This window comes from Cinclus cinclus, chromosome 8 (genome assembly GCF_963662255.1).
Source record: "Cinclus cinclus chromosome 8, bCinCin1.1, whole genome shotgun sequence".
Classification (NCBI taxonomy): Eukaryota; Metazoa; Chordata; class Aves; order Passeriformes; family Cinclidae; genus Cinclus; species Cinclus cinclus.
This window is the reverse complement of record NC_085053.1, coordinates 21874791-21897795: the sequence shown is the minus strand read 5'-3', so window position 1 is coordinate 21897795 and position 23005 is coordinate 21874791. Positions and strand designations below refer to the sequence as shown.

The 23005-nt window shown below is 39.7% G+C and overlaps 1 protein-coding gene across 2 annotated transcripts in view; it reads right to left on the bottom strand.

Moving 5' to 3' along the window:
* The window catches only part of MAST2 (microtubule associated serine/threonine kinase 2), a 188852-nt gene that overhangs the window by 100546 nt on the left and 65301 nt on the right, over positions 1 to 23005 (bottom strand). For both annotated transcript variants that reach the window (XM_062497855.1, XM_062497856.1), the window contains exon 4: positions 6337 to 6368. In XM_062497855.1, coding sequence (XP_062353839.1) covers positions 6337 to 6368 — 32 coding nt within the window. The remainder of the gene's footprint in view (positions 1 to 6336; positions 6369 to 23005) is intronic.

Genomic DNA, 23005 nt, shown 5'->3' with positions numbered 1-23005 from the left:
ATTTAAAAAAAAAATCAGATTTAAAAAATCTTCCGCGAGCCTATTCCCACCTCCGGCGAAAGGAAAGGGAGCCCAGCAGAAGGAAAGGAAGGCGCCGACAAGCGCAGGACACGGAGGGGATAGCGGACCCGTCCCGCCGCCGGCAGCGCGGCCGTGCCCCGCTCCGGCCGAGCCGCCGCGATCAGCCCCCAGCTCCGGGAGCACCAGCAGCCTTCAGCCTTCCTCACCGAACCCAGGGACGGCGGAAAGCCACGGGGGACGGTGGCACGCTCGGAAGGATTCTGGCAGGGACCTCGGGGAGCAGGCTGGAAACTCGCGCGGCGGCAGAACAGAGGCAGCGCTCGCAGCCGGGGCCTGGCAGAGCCCTCGGAGCTGCGCGGGGAGCAGCTGCTCCCGGCCGGCGGCGACACGTGAACCGGCCCTCGCTCGGAAATCAATCCCCTCGACTACACGCACAACTTGCAGCTTAAAACATCCTCCCGGAACTCCCAAGCTGTGCGCCGGACACAGACTTGATGGATTCCAGCACCGAGAACAGAGCAGCAGCGCTCACAGCAGCCTGGGGAGCCGGATGCCTTCACTAGGAGGAAATGTTCCCTTTACGCTTCTGCTTGCAAGCAGCAACTTCAATCGGCTCAAAATCGATTTTGTGCAATTAAAAAAAACTGCCCCGAATGATGTCCGACATTTTTTAAATGTGTATTTGTAAGAATGTTACTTTCTCAAAAAAAGTTTCCATATATGTATGTATGTGTATATATATTACAGTGCTCAAGGCTGTATTTAGGCTACCATTCACAAGTACTCATCAACCAAGTCAAATTCTAGGTGACGATGTTCAGACCCTCCCATGATTCTGACCGCATCCCCACACTACAGAATCCCAATCTCTCAGCAGTTGGGAAAGCAGAGTGCCAGGCTGAGGAGGAAGGGCCAGGGTGGCTGTTCCTTACACAGCCAAAGCCCCTGCGCCCCACACTGTGCCTCTGGAGTAACACAGCGCAGCAAGCAACTAAAAGTACAAATTTGGTATGCTACATGTAATTCTGTTGTACTTGTTAAATGAGAGCCTGGATTAAGTAGTGGAAACTTGACAATAAAAACTGCGCAAAATACTTTTTCCACTTTTAAATCCTTGATGGAAACCTCCATAAATTCTTTGTCTCTGAGATTACAGTCTATACATAAGACTAAAATACTCTTGATTCACCAAATCACTTATTTTAAAGAAACAATGCTTTCAAATTATTTTTAAAGTCTTATACAGGAATAGCAGCACTGCTGTGGAGCCCCACACGAATAATTCAGCCTGTTCCACCTCCAGAACCAGCCCTGTGGATCAGCTTAAGAGCAGCAGGTTATTTTTGACCTACTGCTTGTGAGCTGCTTCTGCGTGTGCAGAGAAGGATGGAGCAGTCAGAAGAGTGCACCTCTTTCTCTCCTCATCTATATAAAGCACCACAAGCAGAATGCATTGACTGGAGGCATTATTTCTTTATTTCCAGTTCCAAATCAGAACAGAGTGAAAAAGCAGCAAAACTCCCTACTCCTTTTCAGGACCATTTTTCATCCACTTCCTGCACTTTGGCTTTCCCACTCTTGGGACAATGGCACTCGCTCCTGGCAGGTAAATGGCATCGATCCATCACCAGCAGAAACACTCACCCGCCAAGACGAGCAGAAACTGAATTATATACTCCATTTCTCTGCAGATACAGAGGAAATTCCCACAGCACCTGAGCATGGCAGCACAAAGACGTAAACCAGCACTAAAGGCCAGAAATTTTCTTTCCTGACATCAAACTTCTTATTGTTTCCAAGGTCTAAACATTAAAAAGAATGTAAGTAGTTCAACATCCCCCCCCCCAAAGAAATTCCTTGGTGTGTTTTTGTGTTATTTTACTGTCAAGAAGCTGGGGGTAGGTTTAACAAATTATGATGAAGACTTGTTTAATGAGACCCCCTCAGAAATGTCTAGGGCAGAAGAAATTAAAAATCTTCAGAGGTTTAAAATAGAATGGTAGTGCAGAGAACGAGGGAGAGAATGAGAGAAAACAAGTCCCACAGGGGAAATAAGCTGCCTTAAAAAGTGATTAGAAGGAATAAAGACCACCGTAAAAGGCTTTTACATGTCTTCAACTAACACTTTTATGTTTCCCATATTTCAGGGATAGACATAAAATCTTCAGGTAAATACTACTCTTTATCAGCACCAATCACCATCAAAACAACAATCTGCAATATTTGTTCATATAAAGGTGTATTTTTGCTGGATATATTCTGGATCAAAACTATTTTTTCATGTTTCTTATGCCTCCACTTTCTTTTTCCATTTGTATACAGCCTTTTAAAGTATATTTGATACAGATGGTTGATAGCAGGATATAATTAACAAAAAAAAAGCTTACAGCTGAAGTTAGAAACTGGTTTAGCAAATTTAGTTTGCTGAGGAAATCACTCTTTTCAAATTTGGATATAATATGGGAAAGCCATATTTACTTTTTAGAAAATTTTACATTTAGATAGCACAAAAATTACAGCAACCCACACCATTAACACTGCCTTAGAAACCATAAGTATTTAAAATATAAATCCACATTTTTCATTTAAAAGCCTGAACAGGTCAATAAGTTTCATGCTATAAAGAACTGAATTTACTATTAATTTCTCATTATTGGGGTACTGAACGAGAAACCAGGATGGTTTCTTGGGATGGCTCAAAGGCAACCCCAACTGGATTTAGTGACTATTGCACAGCCAAGGAGGCAAGCAGAAGCAATAGAGAGCTTCAGGCTGGTGCTGGGCATCCTGCAGCCACAATGAAATGCAGTTTGCAGCCTGATCTTCTGGGTGCTGAACTACTCTTAAACACATGAACACACAGAGGTGCTTCACCACGGGATGCTCCTGCTGCAAAGTCCCCACCTTTGTCCTTTCAAGTCTGGAACGTCTCTGCTGAGATTCACGTGCAGGTGCACATCAAAACCATGTGAAAGCTGCAGCCAACAATATGAAAAACAATCTCTATACAGAGAACAGAACAGGATAATGGCTGAAAATAATTAAACCACTTTGACTAATAGGCTGGAGATCAAAGTTTGAGTCTATCACTCCACATTCGCTATTGGAAACTAAAGAAAATATTCATGAATGGTAATTATTTCTTTTGTGAACAAAGCATGGGGAAAAACATAACCAATACATTTATATGCATAATTCATTACAGGAAAACTTTGAACTCTGATTATTGAACCACACCAGAGACAAAATATAACTACTTATTCCTGTTCTCTAACTATTCAGTCTCTTAGCAGCCTACAACTCAGCTGAGTATCATCTCCTTTAGTGCCTTAAACATAACCCCCTATAGAAACACAAACACTTTAAGCACATTAACAACAAAATGGTATCTAAATTATCAGGCATTTCTCTTAATGTCACCCTGCATACAATTCCCCCATCTGTTTTACATGTCTGCTCACTCTGTGCTGATTATTTCAAAATTAGGATTGCAAGATACCCAAGTGTAAAGCCATCCTTTACAGTGTGCCTATGTTTCTTTCTGCTAATATGGAAACAGTCATCAACACTCATCAACAGACTTCACAGGCTCCATCCCACCATCCATTCTCTTCAGCTCCCACCCAAGACCTTCTTTAGGTGACAAAATTTCTCATGCTCTCCTGACAAAAACAGTGAGACATGTAACTCCACTCCTTTTCCTTAGCACAAATAAGTACAGCAACTCTTGTTGTCCCTGCTTATAATCAGTTCCCACAATAAAATGGGGATTACTCAGGAAATATGAAGTATTGAGAGTGAAACAAAGAAAGAGTTAGAAGCATTGTCAGAAATAGCTCATCCTTTTCCATTCAGCAATGACAAATACCCGAGCTGATCCGCAGGCTAAAACCTTTCCAATTCAACAATCCAGCAAAGCAATCACCAAACCAGCAATAGTCAAGTCCTCTTTCTGTTTCTGGCAGGCTGGAAATAATTACTGCCTCCCCAAATACAATTTTTTACAGAAGTAAGTGCACCCCAACCTTCAGACTACCACACAAAAAAAATACTGAGTGGCTGATTTTTTGTAGATAATTCAATTGCTACTGAACTGCTACAAAGAAGTTGTGCAGAAAATGGATGCACCCCTTGAGGGCTTCTGGCTCTGAGCCAGGTACTTCATCCTTCTGTCCCTTCCTGCTTCTGCTTCTGTCGGTGAACAAAAGTCAGTGACTGACAGCCAATTAATCAGGACATGGCTACACCCATAACTATCCCTGCTCATCAGCCACAGCACAAGAGCAGCTTTTCAGAATAAATTTTATTTTCAGAATTTATTTTTGCTTATGAGGTTCACTGTTAAGTTGATTCCAGTAGAGGAAAAGCCTCCAGAAAAATTGAGAACTGCCTACAGTTGTAATGCCACCTTTTTTGACAGAGTGGTTGAACAAATTTATACTATGTATATTTTTACCTTATATTAAACACATATAACTATTCCCTTGATCTAAATTTCTCTAATTTCTAATTCAAAAACTAAGAGGATTTTTTTAATCAAGTAAGCACTCTAATATTGAGACATGCAAAATCATGCAGATCAACTCCACAAGAGCCTGTACATTTCATAGTACAGCATCAACACAGCTCTACATCAGCCACAATGCACTACTGACTTCATGAGCCGTTAAAACTTCTCAAACAACAAGACATCATTTGGTTCTGGACTACACTTAGTACTTGACTTGACTATAGAATCTGTAATTCAAGAAACTACAATCAAATAATCAGCTAGATAACACAAGCAACTAAGACATTTCAATTCTTTTTAGATTTTTAGCCTCACTAATAGCTGCAACCGTGCGCTTAAAAATTTATGGCCTGGATCTTCTTGACACAGGTTGCTAAATTTCTTCACGTAGTGCCATCTCAAAATGTACTCACTTGCAGAAGAAAACTAAAGTGAAGTAATGAAAATTGCAGGAGTTAAGTAATACAGAAATAAAATATTCAGTCATTTGGTTTAGTCATCAGTAATTAAAACACTACACATCTGAAGCACTTCATTTTTATCTCAAGATACCTCAAATGGAAATACGTAAATAGTCTTGTGTCATACCCACCTCCATGCTGGAATGAGCTGGAATATCTCTGGCATCCCCAATTTCAATTCCAAAAGTTTTGTGCAAAAATATCTAAGTTACATTAAACAAGAAACTTACTGGTAACTCACTGCTCCACTATTTGATCAAAGAACCTTCATAATTCAAATGGTGAACACCACCTGTCTTAGAAATCTCTCACATCTCGTTAAGCCAGCCTTTGAGGCATACTGGTTTAAAAAAAAACAAAACACAACCAGTCAGTGCTTCATGTTCTTTAAATAATTCCCTGACTGGTTTATCATTGTCATATGAACTAAACAAAAAGGTCTGGTCATGCCCCACTTTTAAAAAAAGACCTTTTGATCCTCTGTATTGTTCAGCCCTGAATGACAAGCTCTACACAGCATTTTCCAAACAGTGTTTCTTATACAAAAGGGATAGCTTACAATGAAAGACTGAAAATAATTTCTCATTACAACCAGAAACCTGAGGAAGAGAGGTTATAAGCTTTTGTGAGCTTCATGACTAGTCCACAAGCTTTGGGAAACAATTTTATATCATAATGTAATAGCAGGGAGTATGAAAGCTTTCTCTTTTATATAATGCAATCAATAATGCAATTTCTTCCGCCATAAATCTGTAAGCATAGCAGAAGCTAAGCTCTCATAATACCACTGAAACACAAGTTAGTTCACTAAAATTCTGCAATCATCATAATGCATTAAAAAATGTTGCTGTTTGTTTAAATCACAGTTTTAAAAGCCTACTTTTCCTGACATGCACTACTTTATTGATATACCTCTATCAGGCTGCCTGCTCCACAAACACCTGACCTGTGTGGCCCAGGAGCTCTGTGCTTGGACTTCTGTCAACAGGCTGTTTGAAGAGCAGTGATCAAAGTTGTCCATATTGCATAAATAATCAGTGACTCCTTCAGCGATGGTGGAGTGGCAACACCCAACACCACAGCTCCTTCCACACCAGGATCAGCTCCAGCTGGTAATTAGAAGTAAGCTTACACTACCACTGCTTTTCCTGCTACACTTAAGGAAATGAATAGAGGCTTCAGTCTCAGAGAAATCCAAGCTAGCTGTTTTCAAGCCCATGACAGATTCTTGAAAATGCTTAACAGAGAAAACAGAGCATCTGCCCTTCTAAATTACTTCCACAACTGAACAGCTATATATGTTCAAAATAAACCAAGGGATGAATAAAGAATAATTATACTTACAAGCTTCCTCTTCTGGGGAGACTGAGCTCTTTCTGGAAAAAAAAATAATTAAAGCATTGAGTTAATTTTACTTTTTATTACATATTACTAATTTATTTATCAACAAATAATTGAGGTGGAATGAATAAAGAGCTGGCCATTTCCCAGCGCATGCTCAGTGTAGAACTGCACAGCTCTGCTGCTGCACGTTCACAATGCCCAGGCTGGGGTACGAAAGTTGCTCATTTTGCCTAAACAATCATTGCCTTTGGAGTCAAAAAATCATAAGCACTCAACAGAGCAAACATAACTTTGAAATTCAAGCCTGAGCACAGACAAGGCAGTAATTAATTCTGTCCTACATACCTCATCAGCATCAGACCGAACCACTTCCAGAAGTGTGGAACGTGGTGTGCCTGCAGTTGCTGTGGTATGGTCTCACACGCTCACCAAAAGGAAAAATTAATGCCATAGAGTGAATTTTGGGGGTTATTTGGGATTTCTTTTCTCCAACACACAATTTGGTCGTGTTACGTATTATCGCAAAAAATTCAAAGCCAAACACAACTTCCACTTCTGAACAGCATTTCGGGTTTCAGCAGCACAAGCAAAGGCAGACAGGGGATTCTGTGTTTTTTATTGCAGTCAGTAGCCCGGGGGCATCCCCAGGCGAGGGCATTGCTGGACACGGCACATCCCCTGGCACTGCCCAAAATGGACACAGCACATCCCCTGCACTGTCCACACTGGACACAGCACATCCCCTGGCACTGCCCAAAATGGACACAGCACATCCCCTGCACTGCCCACACTGGACACAGCACATCCCCTGCACTGTCCACACTGGACACGGCGCATCGCCTGGCACTGCCCACACTGGACACAGCACATCCCCTGCACTGCCCACACTGGACACAGCACATCCCCCAGAACTGTCCACACTGGACACAGCACATCCCCTGCACTGTCCACACTGGACACAGCACATCCCCCAGAACTGTCCACACTGGACACGGCGCATCCCCCGGCACTGTCCACACTGGACACGGCACATCCCCCAGAACTGTCCACACTGGACACAGCACATCCCCTGCACTGTCCACACTGGACACAGCACATCCCCCAGAACTGTCCACACTGGACACAGCGCATCTCTCGGCACTGTCCACACTGGACACAGCACATCCCCTGCACTGTCCACACTGGACACAGCACATCCCCCAGAACTGTCCACACTGGACACAGCACATCCCCTGCACTGTCCACACTGGACACAGCACATCCCCTGCACTGTCCACACTGGACACAGCACATCCCCCAGAACTGTCCACACTGGACACAGCACATCCCCTGCACTGTCCACACTGGACACAGCGCATCTCTCGGCACTGTCCACACTGGACACAGCACATCCCCTGCACTGTCCACACTGGACACAGCGCATCTCTCGGCACTGTCCACACTGGACACAGCGCATCTCTCGGCACTGTCCACCCCCGGCTCCGCAGTCCCCGGCCCCGCCCGGCTGTGGGGGCTGCGCTCCCGCCGGGCACCGCCAGGTGGCAGCCGCGGCCGCCGCCCCGGCCCCGATTCCGGGGGTTTTATCCTTAAAACATCGGCGCGGGCGGGACCTCGCGCGGGCTCTGCTCATCCCCGGCTGCTTCGCTTCGGCTGCGCCCAGCAGGCACCAGCACAGCCAAAACCAACTGCACGTCAGGGTACTGATACACAGGGGATGTGTTTCTTATCCCCTCTAAGGAAAAAAAAAAATAAAAATCAGTGTTTTCACTGAATATTGAAGGAAAAAAAAAATCTATAGAAAAAAAATCAAATCCATAACATTGGTAAGGTAATCTCTCTTCCATCTTTAGCTACAGTGTTTGTGCTGACTGACATGACTAACAAGGTTATTGACAGGCAGTGTCTGATGTGATCGGTAATATATAGGATTCAGCTTCAAGTTTTTTAAAGATACCAGAAAGTTACAGCCACTAATAACTAATAAATAAATAAATAAGTCTTACGTGCCATTATTATTTTCAAGTATTAGTTCTCCGTAACTTGAAATTTCATTACAGTTTAACAGTACCGAGCAAATTCCATGTGTGAATTATTGCAAGGCTGACAGCTTACAGCACTGAGAAATAATTTCCTGTCGTCAGACAAACTTGTCAAGATCTAATCAAAACACTTCAAGTGCGTAAGATAATAAATCGTTAGCATCTATAACAGGTTGTGTGGTTTATATTCTAAAAAAGGTACTTCTTCCACTCTCATTTGTTAGAAAGAATTAGTTTCCCACTGTGAAGCCTACATAGCAAGGACAGCTTTTTGCTACTGCAAATGAATAAACAACCAGGTAGGATATAGGTATTATATGTTATTCTGCTTCTGTGGATAACGTGTTACTTAGACATGCATATACATCTCTTTCATCATATGAACAGCTGTATTTAATTTATGCTTTTTAAAGAAGATGGCACCTCTTGGCAGAAGGCACTTTTTCTATTCAAATGACATATTTCTGTTTATTCCAACACAGTAAGCCCTAAAAATTTTTAGAATGTATATATAAAGCTCTGGAATTTCATAGCACTGGATGAAACAGCAAAACTGTGACCTTTAAATCTCTATAACCACCTTCTAGTTTTTGAACTTCTAGGATTCATTTTTACAAGCTTTGCTCTAGTCATTAGAGCTGAAAAGTCATTTAAAGAAAGAACACTCCCTTGCAGCAGCACAGCTCTGGTAATCGTGACTTGTAATTACCAGACATACATCACATGAAACATGGTTCAGGAACAGGAATGGACAAATCCTTTCCTTTACGGAATGCTTGCTTTACCCAAACAATATGACCTTTAATACTTCCTATAATGTAGGTAATTCAGGATTAAATGCATGCAAGGTTAGGAGGAGGACTGCCTGGGGCTTTGTTCCTGAAAGCCTCCCTTGGAAACCAAATTTCCAAATAAGGAAGCAAAAAAGACTTGGCAGATGACATCTCAATGCAATTGAAATATTACCTATCCATGTAGGAATTGTCTTCATTCTGCACCTCCACCTTGACAAACACAGTGCAGCTGTGGAATCAATAGGTAGTAGCTCACATTTAATACCACTGTGGTCTTGACAACAAAGAACACAATCAAAACAATCAATTTTTATACCTGTTGTTCCACTATGCCTCATTTCATGATAGTCTTAAAATCCCCTCCACAAACCCTAACAGCCACACAAGTCCATCATGTCCTGGCCTCTGGAGAAATGACAATGCACCCTCCCAGCTCTTTGCCCTTTTTCTGCCTCTCCAAAACTGGTCACAGCCCCTATAAATTCCCCAAAACATGAACGGTGGGGCCAAGACAAAAGCACCAGAGCTGGACATTACACAACCATGAGCAGTGTAATTCTGAGATTTGCTTTTCCCAAATCACCAGGGAGTTTGTGTGTGGAGAAGTTACATCCCAGAGAGAAAATGCTTGGAGATCAAAAGAAGAAAGGAGCATACTGCAGACAACTGCTGAGCTATTTCCTATTTGAGGATGCCCAGGAGACAACTGCAGATCTCCAGGGTATCAAGTGGACAATGAAAATGCCTCCCAGAGATAGGGATACACTCACAGGGTCGAGACTCAGCTGGGTCTTAAGACAGCTCAACACTTCCCTGTGTGAAATGGGACCAACTGAGAGTTTGTATCTTCCAGTGACAGGGTGATTTCAAACGTATGAAGTTAGCACTGCAAAAACAGTGATTCAATGACTATGAAAAATGCAAGAAAAAAGTCCAAGAGCATTTCACAAGCACACTATAAAAGTTAAAGTCTACTCAGAATCATATATAGTATCGTTTGTAGTAGAGATTAAGTGTTTTAGTTAGTAAATTATGAGGCAGGTGGTATGATTTAACTGGTTTCCACTCACACCACAAAGGAGTTTGGCATTACATGTCCATGTATACTGAAAAAATAAATCACATGTTAAGAGGTGAGATAACTAATAAAAGAGTGCTGAGCTGTGACTACTTGGTCTGAAACACTATTTACAGGGTGCAACTGTAATCCTTTCAATATGCTAGTTTATCCTGAAGGACATTTTTCATTAAAGACCACCCTTCTGATGAGAACAACACATGAACCTGCAAGATTCCAAACTGCCCCTTCTGACAGCACATCTGCCTCCCTGAGCACTTGTGCTGCCAGTAGCTATATTTATATTACCATTATTACTCCATGCCACCTGCTCTCTAGGTCAACAATATAACCCTCAAAACAGAGGCTTACATTTATATTTGATTTATATGAAGTGCTAAGTAGCATAAGAACATTCTAAAATATTAGTGCACATTATTCACAAAGAACTTTCAGAAGTAGAAATAAAGAACTACTTTCACAGATCCTAAAAAATAAGGAGTGTATTAAATCTTGCAGTACCCAAATGACAAGAACAGACTGTTCTGAAAGTTAATTTTTTTGTGCCAGTTCCACATTTCAAGGCATAATTATTAAACATGCAACTTGATCTCCACACGACAAAAGAAGCAGCAGATTTTCAGAAAAGCAGTTAAAAAGGAACCTTGGGAAAGAAATTCAGCATCATGGAATTTATGAAAAGCTGATTCAAATATCCGCCTTTAAAAGAGCTCCTTATATTTCCATTTATCTTAAGTTCATCACCTCAATCATGAGGCCATAAAATCAGTTGGACACCATATCATGCTACAGAAGAGGTTTCACAATAAGACTCGATCCTCATTTTACAGGCAGCAAGAAGGCTAAAAGAGAAAAAATACCAGCCTTTATAAAGATCATTTTTCTGTCTGCAAAATATATTGTTTAGTACATAGATACTGAAAAATTTATTCCGTTTTTTTAATATAGATACAGAAACTGCATCTGAAAACAGGAATGTTTCAGGCAGCAGGAAGAGTGCTGGCTTTTTACATAGGTGTGTGCACAATGTGGAGCGGAAATAAAGTCTGGAAATCTATTTGTTCATTGACCTACAATACAACCCACATCGTTCCAGCAGACATGTTATGTTATAAAAGTGTGAAAAAACAGGAACCCATCATTCAAATTTGTCACTTTCTCTCAGTCTTGCAATTTGTCCTTGAATATGTATCTGCACATATGGCACAGACCCACAGGCAAAGTTGGATGCTGCAGCCTGCAATGATGGCAGCTTAAATGGAGTCCTTGCAAATTAAAATGAGAACCATCACCACACAGGATGTTCCCTATTTTTGCCAGAGCAGACAGCATGATTCCTGAGATTGCTTTTGACCTTGGCTCCCTTGCCCTAAGGTAGCTCACTCTCATACCAGTTGGGACAATAGGCAAATATTTTTACAGCTATAAGAGTAAATACATTTCAGTTAATAAGTTAATATTTCACAGATGATGAAATTCCACTGACAGTCAGTGACCTGGTACCATGCACTCTTGTTTTAATTTTTTTTTCCCTTTGCTGACTGTGTTTGCTTTAGGGTATACTACCAACCAGCAGGGGATTAATTAAATCTCCTTCTATACATAACCATTTGCATTACAGAAATGATATAATGAGGGTTGGAATCTCCAATTCTGATGGAAAGTACAACCTGGCCATGCAAGGACAAACTGTAATCCATCCATCAGATTAACAGGAAGGAATTTTTCATGGTGATTAAGAAAAAAAAAAAAACACCCCATGCTAAGATTTTCTTTCTCCTATCAGAATCTGTCAGGAAAAATAATTTCCTTCTTTTCACCATATCACTGTAAATGGTTATTAAAAGCAGCAGTTCTCAATTTCTCTGTCTAGAAATGATTACATCTGAATTTGTTTCCCAAACTCATCAGTGAAGAATTTTAAACAGCAACACTAAAATAGTATCTGTACTGAAAGTCTGATGAACCTATGGAATATGCTGCAGATATTTTCTCTAATTTAGTGACTTTTTAGAAATTAAATTCACAATCATACCGTTAGATCATCTGCTTAGCTACAGAGATACTTAAAATACAGAAAACTAGTACCCAGCCTCTTGCCAATACCATTCAAAATATTCAGAGGACATGGATTTAATTCCCAGACCATTCTCTGCACTCTACTGAATTTATGTCTGCCATCACACAAATTCCGAAATGCCATGGATAGCTCAGTCCTGGGGCATCCCCCCATATCCCCAGTACCAGCCAAACCACCTGGAACCACCCTTTCCTAAGAAATCCCATCCTCACAGTGGTGAAGTGTCACAGCTTCCTGAAAAACGTGTGTGACACCAGAATGATCAACAGTGTACCTGTTCACCCTGAGCTACCCTAAACACGCTACAAGTTCAAAGCAAAATAAATTTATTGTTTTGATTCATTTTCTACCTCAACAGAAGTTGCATGACAATAAAAATGCCATTTGCAACTATTCTAATATATAAAACCAAAGGGGGGGAAAACCCTCAGTTGTTTAACTAACAGACAGCCCTATTTCTCTAAATATTCAGTATATATCAGTCTTCTGAACCACAGGTCACAAATCAGCCAATGATGCATTTCATGCTTTTAGATCTTCCAGCCTTTCTTTTCTCTTCAGCTTAGAAATCCCTCACTAGTCAGCAAAAAAAAAAAAAAAAAAAAAAAAAAAAAAAAAAAAAAAAAAAAAAAGCCTTTGGATTTATTTCAAATTAGAGTTACTGCAGAAGGAAATAAAGCTAAAAGCCCTTTAAACTTTAAGCACAATTCTCAAGCACAGCAAATTATTCCCCCCCCACCCCGACCTTCTGACTGGGAAACAGAAACTTATTCCTTGGTAAGCAAAGCTAAGGATCCAGGTCACATCTGTGCATTAACCTGTCGAGAATATATGTGACCAGAAGCTTCCCACTAACCTTTCATATCACTTAACCTCAGGGCTTTCCATAAGATTATGGATTTTTGTTACTTGACCTAAAGTAATTCCAGAATACATCTCAAAACGGGGAAGAATTCACACTTTCCTCAGAATATTTCAGTGCCCACTCCAATGTGTACATATATATATATATATATATATATATATATATATGTATATGTATATATATTTATATATTTAGTAAGCTGGAGTGTCTACTCCATATTTTGTACATTACATCATGTTTTCCAGCCCAAAATACAACATTACATAGTGCACACCATGAGCCACTGCTCATGGCAACAAACGGGACTGAAACCACACGTCATGGCTTGGACTGGCAAATGGCAATAAAAACAATGCATGCAAACCACATTCCCAAGGGATGAAAGCAGAGCTGCCCAGCCCCAGGAAAAGCCACAGCTTTTCCACAGCTGCCACAGCTCAGTGGGCACTGCAGCCCAGGGCAGGGTGGCACCCACACAGTGAGTGACTTGCAGTCCTCCAACTCCCATTTCCTCCACAGCACTCATTGCCATCTCTGCTTCTCAGGACCAGGAGCACAGGGTCACTCTGATTCCATGCCCTCAGTCAAGCACAAGTCTCTTTCTTCCCATAGTAAAGACAATTCTTACTTTTATATTCCATCCCAAACTTTTCAGCTGTGGTTGAACAGAGAGCGTTTTCTGAAAATTAAGACATCGAAGAACCCTGGCCACAATAACCGGGGTACAATAACTCAGCTGTTCAATCCTTACACATCAGCAAACTAATTTACTATTAACTTGATGGTTTTCCTCAAGTCTAAAAAAATAAAACCAACCACAGAAGCAGCCCTCTTCAAGTACGCTTGCCAAAGTTACTTTTACAGAGTGCATAAGAGACAATGTTTTTAAGGTGTAATTTCACAAGCAGGAAAAATTCAGTTTAAATATTACAGCTTGAATTTTGCAACCCAGAGTCCTAGATGGGGTGCAGAAGCATAGGGAAAAAAATAGCAAAGCAAAAGAAAAACTATTAATTTACTCTCCTAACAGAAAATCCATAAATTGCAATAGCAGTAGCTCCAGAAGGCCATTATGATAACTTATTCCCCAAATTAAACAACAGCAGCAACCCAAAATGTGTATGTGTAGCAACAAAATAAAAAGTGAGACACATGGTAGTCCTCTGTAAAAAAAAAGTTATACTTTAAAACCTGAGAAATAATATCAGCAATAAATGCTCCAAATCTTCCTTATATATTTTTGCACAAATTAGCCCAAAGGCAAAGGAATACTGAGAGTAATAAAGCACACAGCTTAGACAGCCCATTAATCTTTCTCATTACTTAATTCTAGTTTTACAAGGCTACAAAGCAGATCCCTGATGTGTGAAAGAGCCTGCCCAGCACTGAACAGTCATCCCAAATAATGGGAACAACTGTTCAAAATTCTCTTTCATTTTGCCAGACAGCGCCAGTTTCAGAAATTTCAGTCAAAAGGTCACGTTCTGCAAAATATTAGAAAATGCAGGGAAGAGTCTCATCTCAGAGCCCTACAGGACTGCAGCTGCAATGCTATTGTTAGAAACCACTTTTAAAATTACTCTGTCTTGACTTGCACCAAAAATTCCTTCAAGACTGGGCATGCAATGGTCACAAGGAAACAGTCCCAGCTGCTAAAAATGCCAAGAGCATTACAAATAAACAAATCCAGTTTTATTCTCTCCCTGGTAGGCTCATACTAATATTAATCTATGATTAAGTTGGTTGACATTTCTACTATACACACATCTATTCCTTAAAAGGTTGTTTCCAGACAAATTAGCTGTCATCAAGGCTACCTGACAACCAATGTGATCCATAAATCTCTTTAAATATCCCTTAAAACTGAATAACCAAGCCAAACAAAATTTTGATGAGTTTGGAGCCTTTCTGGTTTATCCTGCATAAAAATTATATAAAACAATGAGCATTTCATGAAAACCCCAGGCCTGGATCATCAGCTCATATCCATTCAGTGCACTGTTAATACAGACCATGAACAAAAATCAAAGGTTACCACCAAAATTTTACTGAAATACATTGATATTATATGATATTAAAATAAATTGGATATTCCTCAACATCATAGTTGAAGCAACAAAAGGCTCGTGGTCAGTTCAGTGTTAACGTCAGCATCAGGTCTCTCTCACCAGTCCAAGTCTGTCAGGCTGGTTTCTCACCAGGCTCCCCAGTTATAAAGTGTTTGAAAGCAAACAGGCAGAAATTAATTCATTAATTAAGATATTTTTTCCCCATGTCCCCAGTTGCTTTGTCAATGTCAGGCAAAGACTTGTGACACATCAACAGAATTTTATCTTTACAGTTGTCTATTCCTCAATTAATTTAGACAAAAAGAAAAATGTGTCAGGCCAGTGTTGCCAGACAGCTGCACAGCTTGGGCAGCCCTAAAAGAATCCCAGGTTTCCTAACAATAAAGCTCTGGATGAAAGTTCCAGGGAAGAGAAATCTTTTAGTTCCTCAACAATAAAGGTGTCTCCCATCCTTCCTTAAAGCTACATCGAGTCCATTCCACATAGATACGGGAAAACACTCTCAGAAATTGAAAGCATAAGCAATCAATTTTAAAGATATTTAGTAATTAGTTCTAAAAGGAATTCCAAGCAAATAAAGCTCCCTGGCCTTCATCTAGTTTATGACTGATAGCATCTGTAACCTCACGCAGCATGCATTAAGTTCAGTAGTTAATTACATCTGCTCTGACTGGACATTATTTACAGAACAAGCAGATGTAATTTTCCATTGCTTAGCTAAGCTACATGAGGCACTTCAGCCTACCCCTCTCAAATCACTGCTTCTCACAAAAACACGGAAGGAGGAACAGACAGAGTGCTCTGATCATTTTCTGTAAAAGGAATAGTTACGGGCCATCATCCACTTAATGAAGAAATGCACATGCTGAGCTCCGTGTGAAAATTTGGCATAATCAGAGCCACACAGTATTTACACCTTTGTAAGCAAACAAGAGAATTTTAACTTCTCTTTCTGTCCTCAAAAGTGAATGGTCTCTGATACTTCTCATGCCTGCTGGGCCCCACACTGGAACCTAAACCCTTGACAAAAGTGATGAAAGAAAGGGTTCTGTTGCTTAATTCCCCAAAAATAAGTACTTTTTTTACACCAAAAGCAAAAGCCACAGGTGTTTGACATTTACACATATTATGTGTATAGGAAGAGATATTCTCCCCCTGGATATATAAGGTGGTGACACACCTAGCATGACTCATTTCAGTTATAACATAAAGCCTTTATACCACAACTTTTTATTATTAGTTCTGAAAAAGAATAATTTCAGTGGAAAAAAAAAAACAAACATTAAATTGGAACATGCTTTCCTACCATCTTTAACACATACTTTCAACCAAGTTATTTGGGGTTTTTTTTCTGCTTAGGCATATTTAAATTAATCATAAAGACAAAAATTATCTTATAAAAAACTAATAAAATGGTCCTCTCCATTTCGGTGAGACAAAATTGTAATAATCAGCAACTGAATTCTGATTTTAAAATTACAATCTTATATTAACTTCAAGGGTTCAACAGTGTGACAATGCTCTAAGGTGGAAAGTGGTGCTAGGCCAAAACCAGCATTAATTTACAGATCAAACCCATTGTGAGGAAAGTTTTCTACTGCTGCAGGTAAGACAAACTTCAGGCTTAGAAGAGACAGAATATATCTCACAGAAGCAGTATTTATTGCTTTCAAAATGAAAGACAGGTGAGCTGGGAACCACAAAAACTGACCAACCTCATCCCTGCACATATTTTTAAATTAACCACATCCAGCCCTGTCCTTCAGGTATATCATAAATTCTACAAATGTCAAGAAAACTGAAGTTTTTTGATCACTCAGATTTCTCCTGTGAAAAAACATGGGATACATCTAAGCATCTTTTACAGATTTATTTATGAACAGCCCTATATTTAATATAGTTGGATAATTCAGGTTTACTCAGTGCCAAGAGATCTGCTTCAGAGTCAAGGAAAATTCATCCCCAATTAAAGCAGTGGTAAAATACAGGCACTCACTCCCAAAGCAGAGATTTGAGAAAGTGCAGACTGTGCCTAATGACTTTTAGCTCTGATGGGCGATTAGTGTGCTCTGTAATGGACTGACAGAAACAGCTGATTCTATTACAAGGACATGTTCTGGCTAGGATTCTCCTTCTGTTGCATTTAAATTATAAATATGGATTCTCTTGAAAATATATAAAGACAAAAGATATTAATCAATATCTATAACTTCTGCCTTCTGTCCTTTAGCATACTTCAAATTAGAACAAACACTGACTTCATCACCAGGAAAAGCCTTGCAGGTACTCAGGACTCTCTGCACTGTAATTTCTCTTTTGTACATTCCTCTTCATCCTCTGTTCCTTTCAGAAGAAACTGCAAGTTTTTTTTAAGTCAGCTGTTGACTTTAAAGTCAGGTTTTAAGGTATATTCCTGTTTGCATTTATGGGTACAGAAAAAATTTCCAAAGACTTCGCAAGACCTGAAAATTCATCACCAATTGTCCCTGAAGAGTCTCTTTCTTCAAAGAGGATTTGGGAAGGGGCTTTTCCTCAGCTTGACAGGTCTCAAAACTGCGAGTCTAATCAATGGCCTTGTTCACACTTTCAGGTTGAATTCAATGCATGATTAAAGCACTCAGCTCAGAATAGCTTCTGGGGAGCCAAAAAGTCTTTAATACAATGTTTTTAACTCCATGTCTGTAATGTACCATAGGAGAACTCAAATACCAGAACCAAAGTCCCTGCTCCTCTGATACATATTTCATAAAAGCTACAAAAAAAAGCTACTCATACTGGAAAGAAAAAGCAGCATGGAAACGGCAAACTATCTAACAGGCAAAAAACTTCAAAACATTTAAGTACAAAAGTAGTGTGAGCTCCTAAAAACCAGGTCTGTAACTCTGCACATGATTTCCCACTGCTGTTTTTGAAGCTTTGTTGTAATTTTCTTTTGCCTATCCCACCCCACTAACAATCAGCCCCAACTCAACAGCTTTTTTCAGAGTAGAAGTTACAATTTTTATGTACTGCTATGTGCATTAGAGGACCTCCTATACAAATAATGTTTGCTGTGGACAATAAAACAATTCTTGTGATAACTAATGAAAAGAAAAAACCTTATGAGACTCTTCACTGAACTTGCTACATTTTTGTTTGAAAGGGACCAAACTGCAAAGAAATAATGAAAAGGATGGAAGTTTAGTGACCATCTGTGAAGAACTAACCTAAATAACTTTCAAAGAATGACTCAAGGTTTCATTTCCTGGCAGCAGCCACCTACCCATGCTCCTTGGTATGATAAGTTATCTTCTTCATCAAGAAAATTCTCGGTGTATTTCCCTTAGATGTTTAACTCTTTAATCCCTGTTTCCACATTCTCTCAGGCAGTGCTACCACAAGCTGTACAGGTGCTCCCAAAATCTCACAACAGAAGTGCAATTTCAGCAGCCAGAAGAAAGGATTAGTAAAAGCATTAAAGTGATCCTGCAAAATCATTCAGTGCATACACAAAATACTGAATTAATTTCATTAATTCTTCTCCAAATTTAAATTCTGTGATAACTGATAATTTTCATTTCAAAAAAGAACCAGTTCAGAAACTGAAAAAATAGTTGCAAGGTGGACTGACTAACAGGATCAAAGCTCTTTCAGCCTTCTGTTTCTCACAAAGTAAAAAGTACAGCAAAGAAAAGGCAAGATGGTGATTCTCATTTAAATCCTATTATTGGAGCTGAAACATTGCTCCAAATTCACCACTGTATTTTAAGCATTTCAGTTTACTTAGGAGAAAAGAAGTCTTGGAGATTTAAAAATTTATCTTTAATGAAGACTTCGTACTTGTTGAATTCAGAATTTTAACTCCAGAAAGCAAACCCACCATGTAGTCAAGGAATTACAAATGACTGGCTATAGGGGGATTTCTCTAACACACTTACATCCAAAACAAACCCAGTTCAGTCCAGATTTACATATGTGCTTAGTGACAATTTAGACTTAACATCTCAAATTATCATTTCTCACATATGGGATTTAAAAAAAAAAAAAAAAACAGCTGTGTGACAGGTACCACTCTATTTTTACTGTTTTTTAATTCCACTTCTTAAATATTTCTTGAATATTTCTTTTCTGCCCATCGCTTAATTTCATAGAAGTATTTATCTTAAAAACAAATTTAAGTCAGGTTAGTATTTATTTAAGAAAAATCTTAGGATGGCTCACCTGGACACAAGAACTTTCAGTGATTGGCAACAAAAATACGTAAAAGCCATTTTTCAGACATATTGAGCCTGGTGTCTTATTAGGTGAGCCCCTGGGAAAGTCCATTGCTTTGTTAACATGGTGTTGGGTTATTTTTCAGATGAAGCTAAGTCATATTCCCTCCCCCACTTGAAGCTGTAAGAAGCTGCCCAGCACTTATGTCCAGAGTGCTTAAATTGCTATGTACAGCCTGCTTAAAAAAATAAAATCAATAGACATTATGCCTACTTATTTAAAAATCAATAGACATTATAGATTAATAAAATATTCTTTTCATTTTCCCATTTTCATTTTATTCTAATTGAATATTTATAGCCTCTCTCCCCAAGTTTAACATTAAATGCAAATGGACAGAGAGTATTTAAATGTGTACTGGTTCTAGGAAGGAGAATCTGTACTTTTATAGAAACTTGAAAGAATTATTTGTAAACTTACCATACTGAGAAGAGCAAAACCTTATTTTCAATCTTAATACTTTAAGTTTTCCTCATTTCAGTGTACTTAAATAGCATCCCACTGCCTGTTCAGACCTAGACACCATTAAAGCAAATGACTGACCAAAAAAAAAAAAAATAGCATTTTCAAAACAATATTGGAACCTCACTACACAAATGTTCATTCATTTCAATGGAAAAGGTGGGTAATTAGGTTCATTTTAGTGTCTGAAAATCTCCATCTATGGCTTCCTTCATGCCTAGAACATTTTTGTTTCACATATTCAGGTATTCCTATCAAAGCAAATAAGTCTCTGGAGCCTGGGACAGGCAGAGAGCAAAAAAAAAGGGGGCTCAAAAAGCCACAGGCAAATAAACAATATGATAGCAAGACACAGGTAAGGGAAATGAATCTGTCTACAATGCCAGGGAGCTACCATGTGCAATACTAGGCATAAAGCAAAGCAGAACTTACTAGTGCTTCTACATTAATTCTAGAAGACTGAAAAATAAAACAAAAGTATATTTGGCACCAAACAACCACCCTCTGTGACAGGCATCCCACATACCTGCCCACAGGGTCTCTATTGGGATAGTGTTGTCAGTATTTACTTATCAGAATTCATGGATTAAGCTGTGGGAGCAGGGAAGATGCTCTGCAGATTAAATTTACCAGAAATATTACAGAAGAAATGCATCACAGAATCTCTTTGGGCAGGAAACCCAGCCTGTAATAGCCAAAAATACAGTTCCATGGCCGTGCTACCAATTCTCAGTTCAAGGCAACTGCAACAATAAGGAAGCATTAAATAAGATCAGGGAAGCTGCAAAGTTAGAACAATTCACAACAGTGGAAGTTTTCAGTCTGGGCCAGTGCTTCACAAACCCCAAAAAGAGGTGCTATTGTGGGTTTGTCCTCAGCCTTCTACATTCCTTTTTAGTGCCCACAGCACAGTTCTGTCTTGACTGGGGTGCAGTATTCCTCCTGGGCAGGAGCCTTTGCTCTCAATGAGTTGATCAGCTCCCATCACACCTAATTCTTTCCTTTTTACTCCGTTGTGTTGTCCACACGTGTGCTCCTCATCTCGTCTACAGATTCTCACACATAGAACTGGCAGGTGTTACAGAGAATGTTATCACAAAAACCTTGTATTTCAATGAACCACTTGGCAACCTCAAGGTAAGCATCCCTCCCTGAACCTCCCACACAGAAACCGAGTTCACTGCATTTATTCACAGAATCACCCACTATCACAGTCAGCTTCCCTTATCCTTGGGGATGTCATCTCTGCTGCAGGAGCCTCCCCAGTACAGAAGGCTACAGTGGCACTGCCTGGAAGGTAGATCTCATCCAAAAGGTCAGGTCCATCCTCAGCAGCAGTACAGAGGGGTGCCCCTGTGGTGTCCTGCAGGTCTCACCTCTGAGGCCCTCCACTAACTTTGTCCAGTTCACTTACTTTAAGAGCAAACCTGGGCTCCCACACACAGAAACACATGGAAAACCTGCTCCATCATGTGGTCTGCATTCTCTGCAAAAACTGCAGAACTCTTCACTTGGACACCAGATTTTTACCTGTATCTTATGTTTAACAATATGTCAGGTACTGGAACCTGATGTTAATTAAGCTTCTCCCTTCTCCTTTAAGTAGTAATTAAACTTACTCTCTTCCCATTCTACTGTTATTAAGTAAATTAGAAATAAATGAGATCTATCCAAAAGCAAGTTCGGTTTATTGAGTTTATGGGCTTCTTCTTAAATGCTGACTTGAGGCATTCTCTCTTTGCTGATGACAGCCAACCTTTTTGTTGTCCCCTGTTCTACATACAAATTAGAAATTTCTTTTACTTTCACTCCTGTATCTCTGAGCAGGTTAGGCATTCTCAGTATCCCAGATGGTCAAGCAGAAGAGTGGCTAATGTTGTAGATGCAATTTGTAGGTGATGTAATTTGTAATCTTGTAGGTGATTTCTGTACGTTCAGAAATCTTACATACAAAAAAAAAAAAAAAAAACAAAACAAAAAAAGACCCAAACAACCAACGGGGAAGTTTTAAAGTGTGTTGTTATTTTGTTACAGCAAAATGTTAGATAAAAGTTTGAGTTTTTAGATTTCCATTTAGATTGAGTTTTCCTAACTTAATTCCAGCATACTCTGCAATAGCAGATACTGCTGTACTGCAAATGTGGATTTCCTGTAAATCCTGGCAGTGTGAGGGGTTTATCAGGTGAGTGGTCAACACAAGGCTAGAACCAGGATATCCACAACTAACTACTCACACACCCACATACAGCCAAACTAGCACTAATTTGAAAAAGGACAGAGGACAAACTGTGAAGACAGTGGACAGCTGTAATTGGGGAATAAAAGGCAAACAGGCAGCATCAAGAATGGGATGGAACATAATATGGAAATTATTATAATGGCATTAGCTCAATCAGAAGCACATCAGCAGCTATGATGCCATGTCTGGTTCTGGGCATGTCATTCACCAAGAAAAATCCCAGACTTCTGGCCAAGTCAGCTTGCTACTATTCTTGAAATTCATTTTCCTATGGAATACATACTTGAGCCTAAAACTAGAAAATACCCTCCAACCACCACTAAACAAGTTTTCATAAGAAAGGAAATAACTTGTCTTTCTCGTCAAAAGAGGAGAGGTGTCTTCAAACACCTGCAGTGTGACAGCACTGCCTTCCACAGCTCAGCAAGGAGTGCCTCCAGTTTATCTAAAATGAATATTCAAATTTTGGCAGCCATCATTCCAGCAAAAGAAGTCTTTGGCTGCAGCGAGAACAGTCTCACGGATTAATTGAGGGAAAAATTGCCACAGAAGGAAAGCTACTCAGAACAAAGGACAATGCTGGCACAAGAAATTATGTATACAAATAGGTGTGTGCTCCAAATGGAAACTAAAAGTTCCTGATTTTCAGAAGATTATGCTTGTAGAACAGCAGCAATGAAGTGTTTAAATACTCTGGTCCTAAAGAGATACAATTGGACAGTGTTTATACATTATTTCATACATACACACAATTTCTATTACTACACAGACACAAAGAAATTCTGTTTT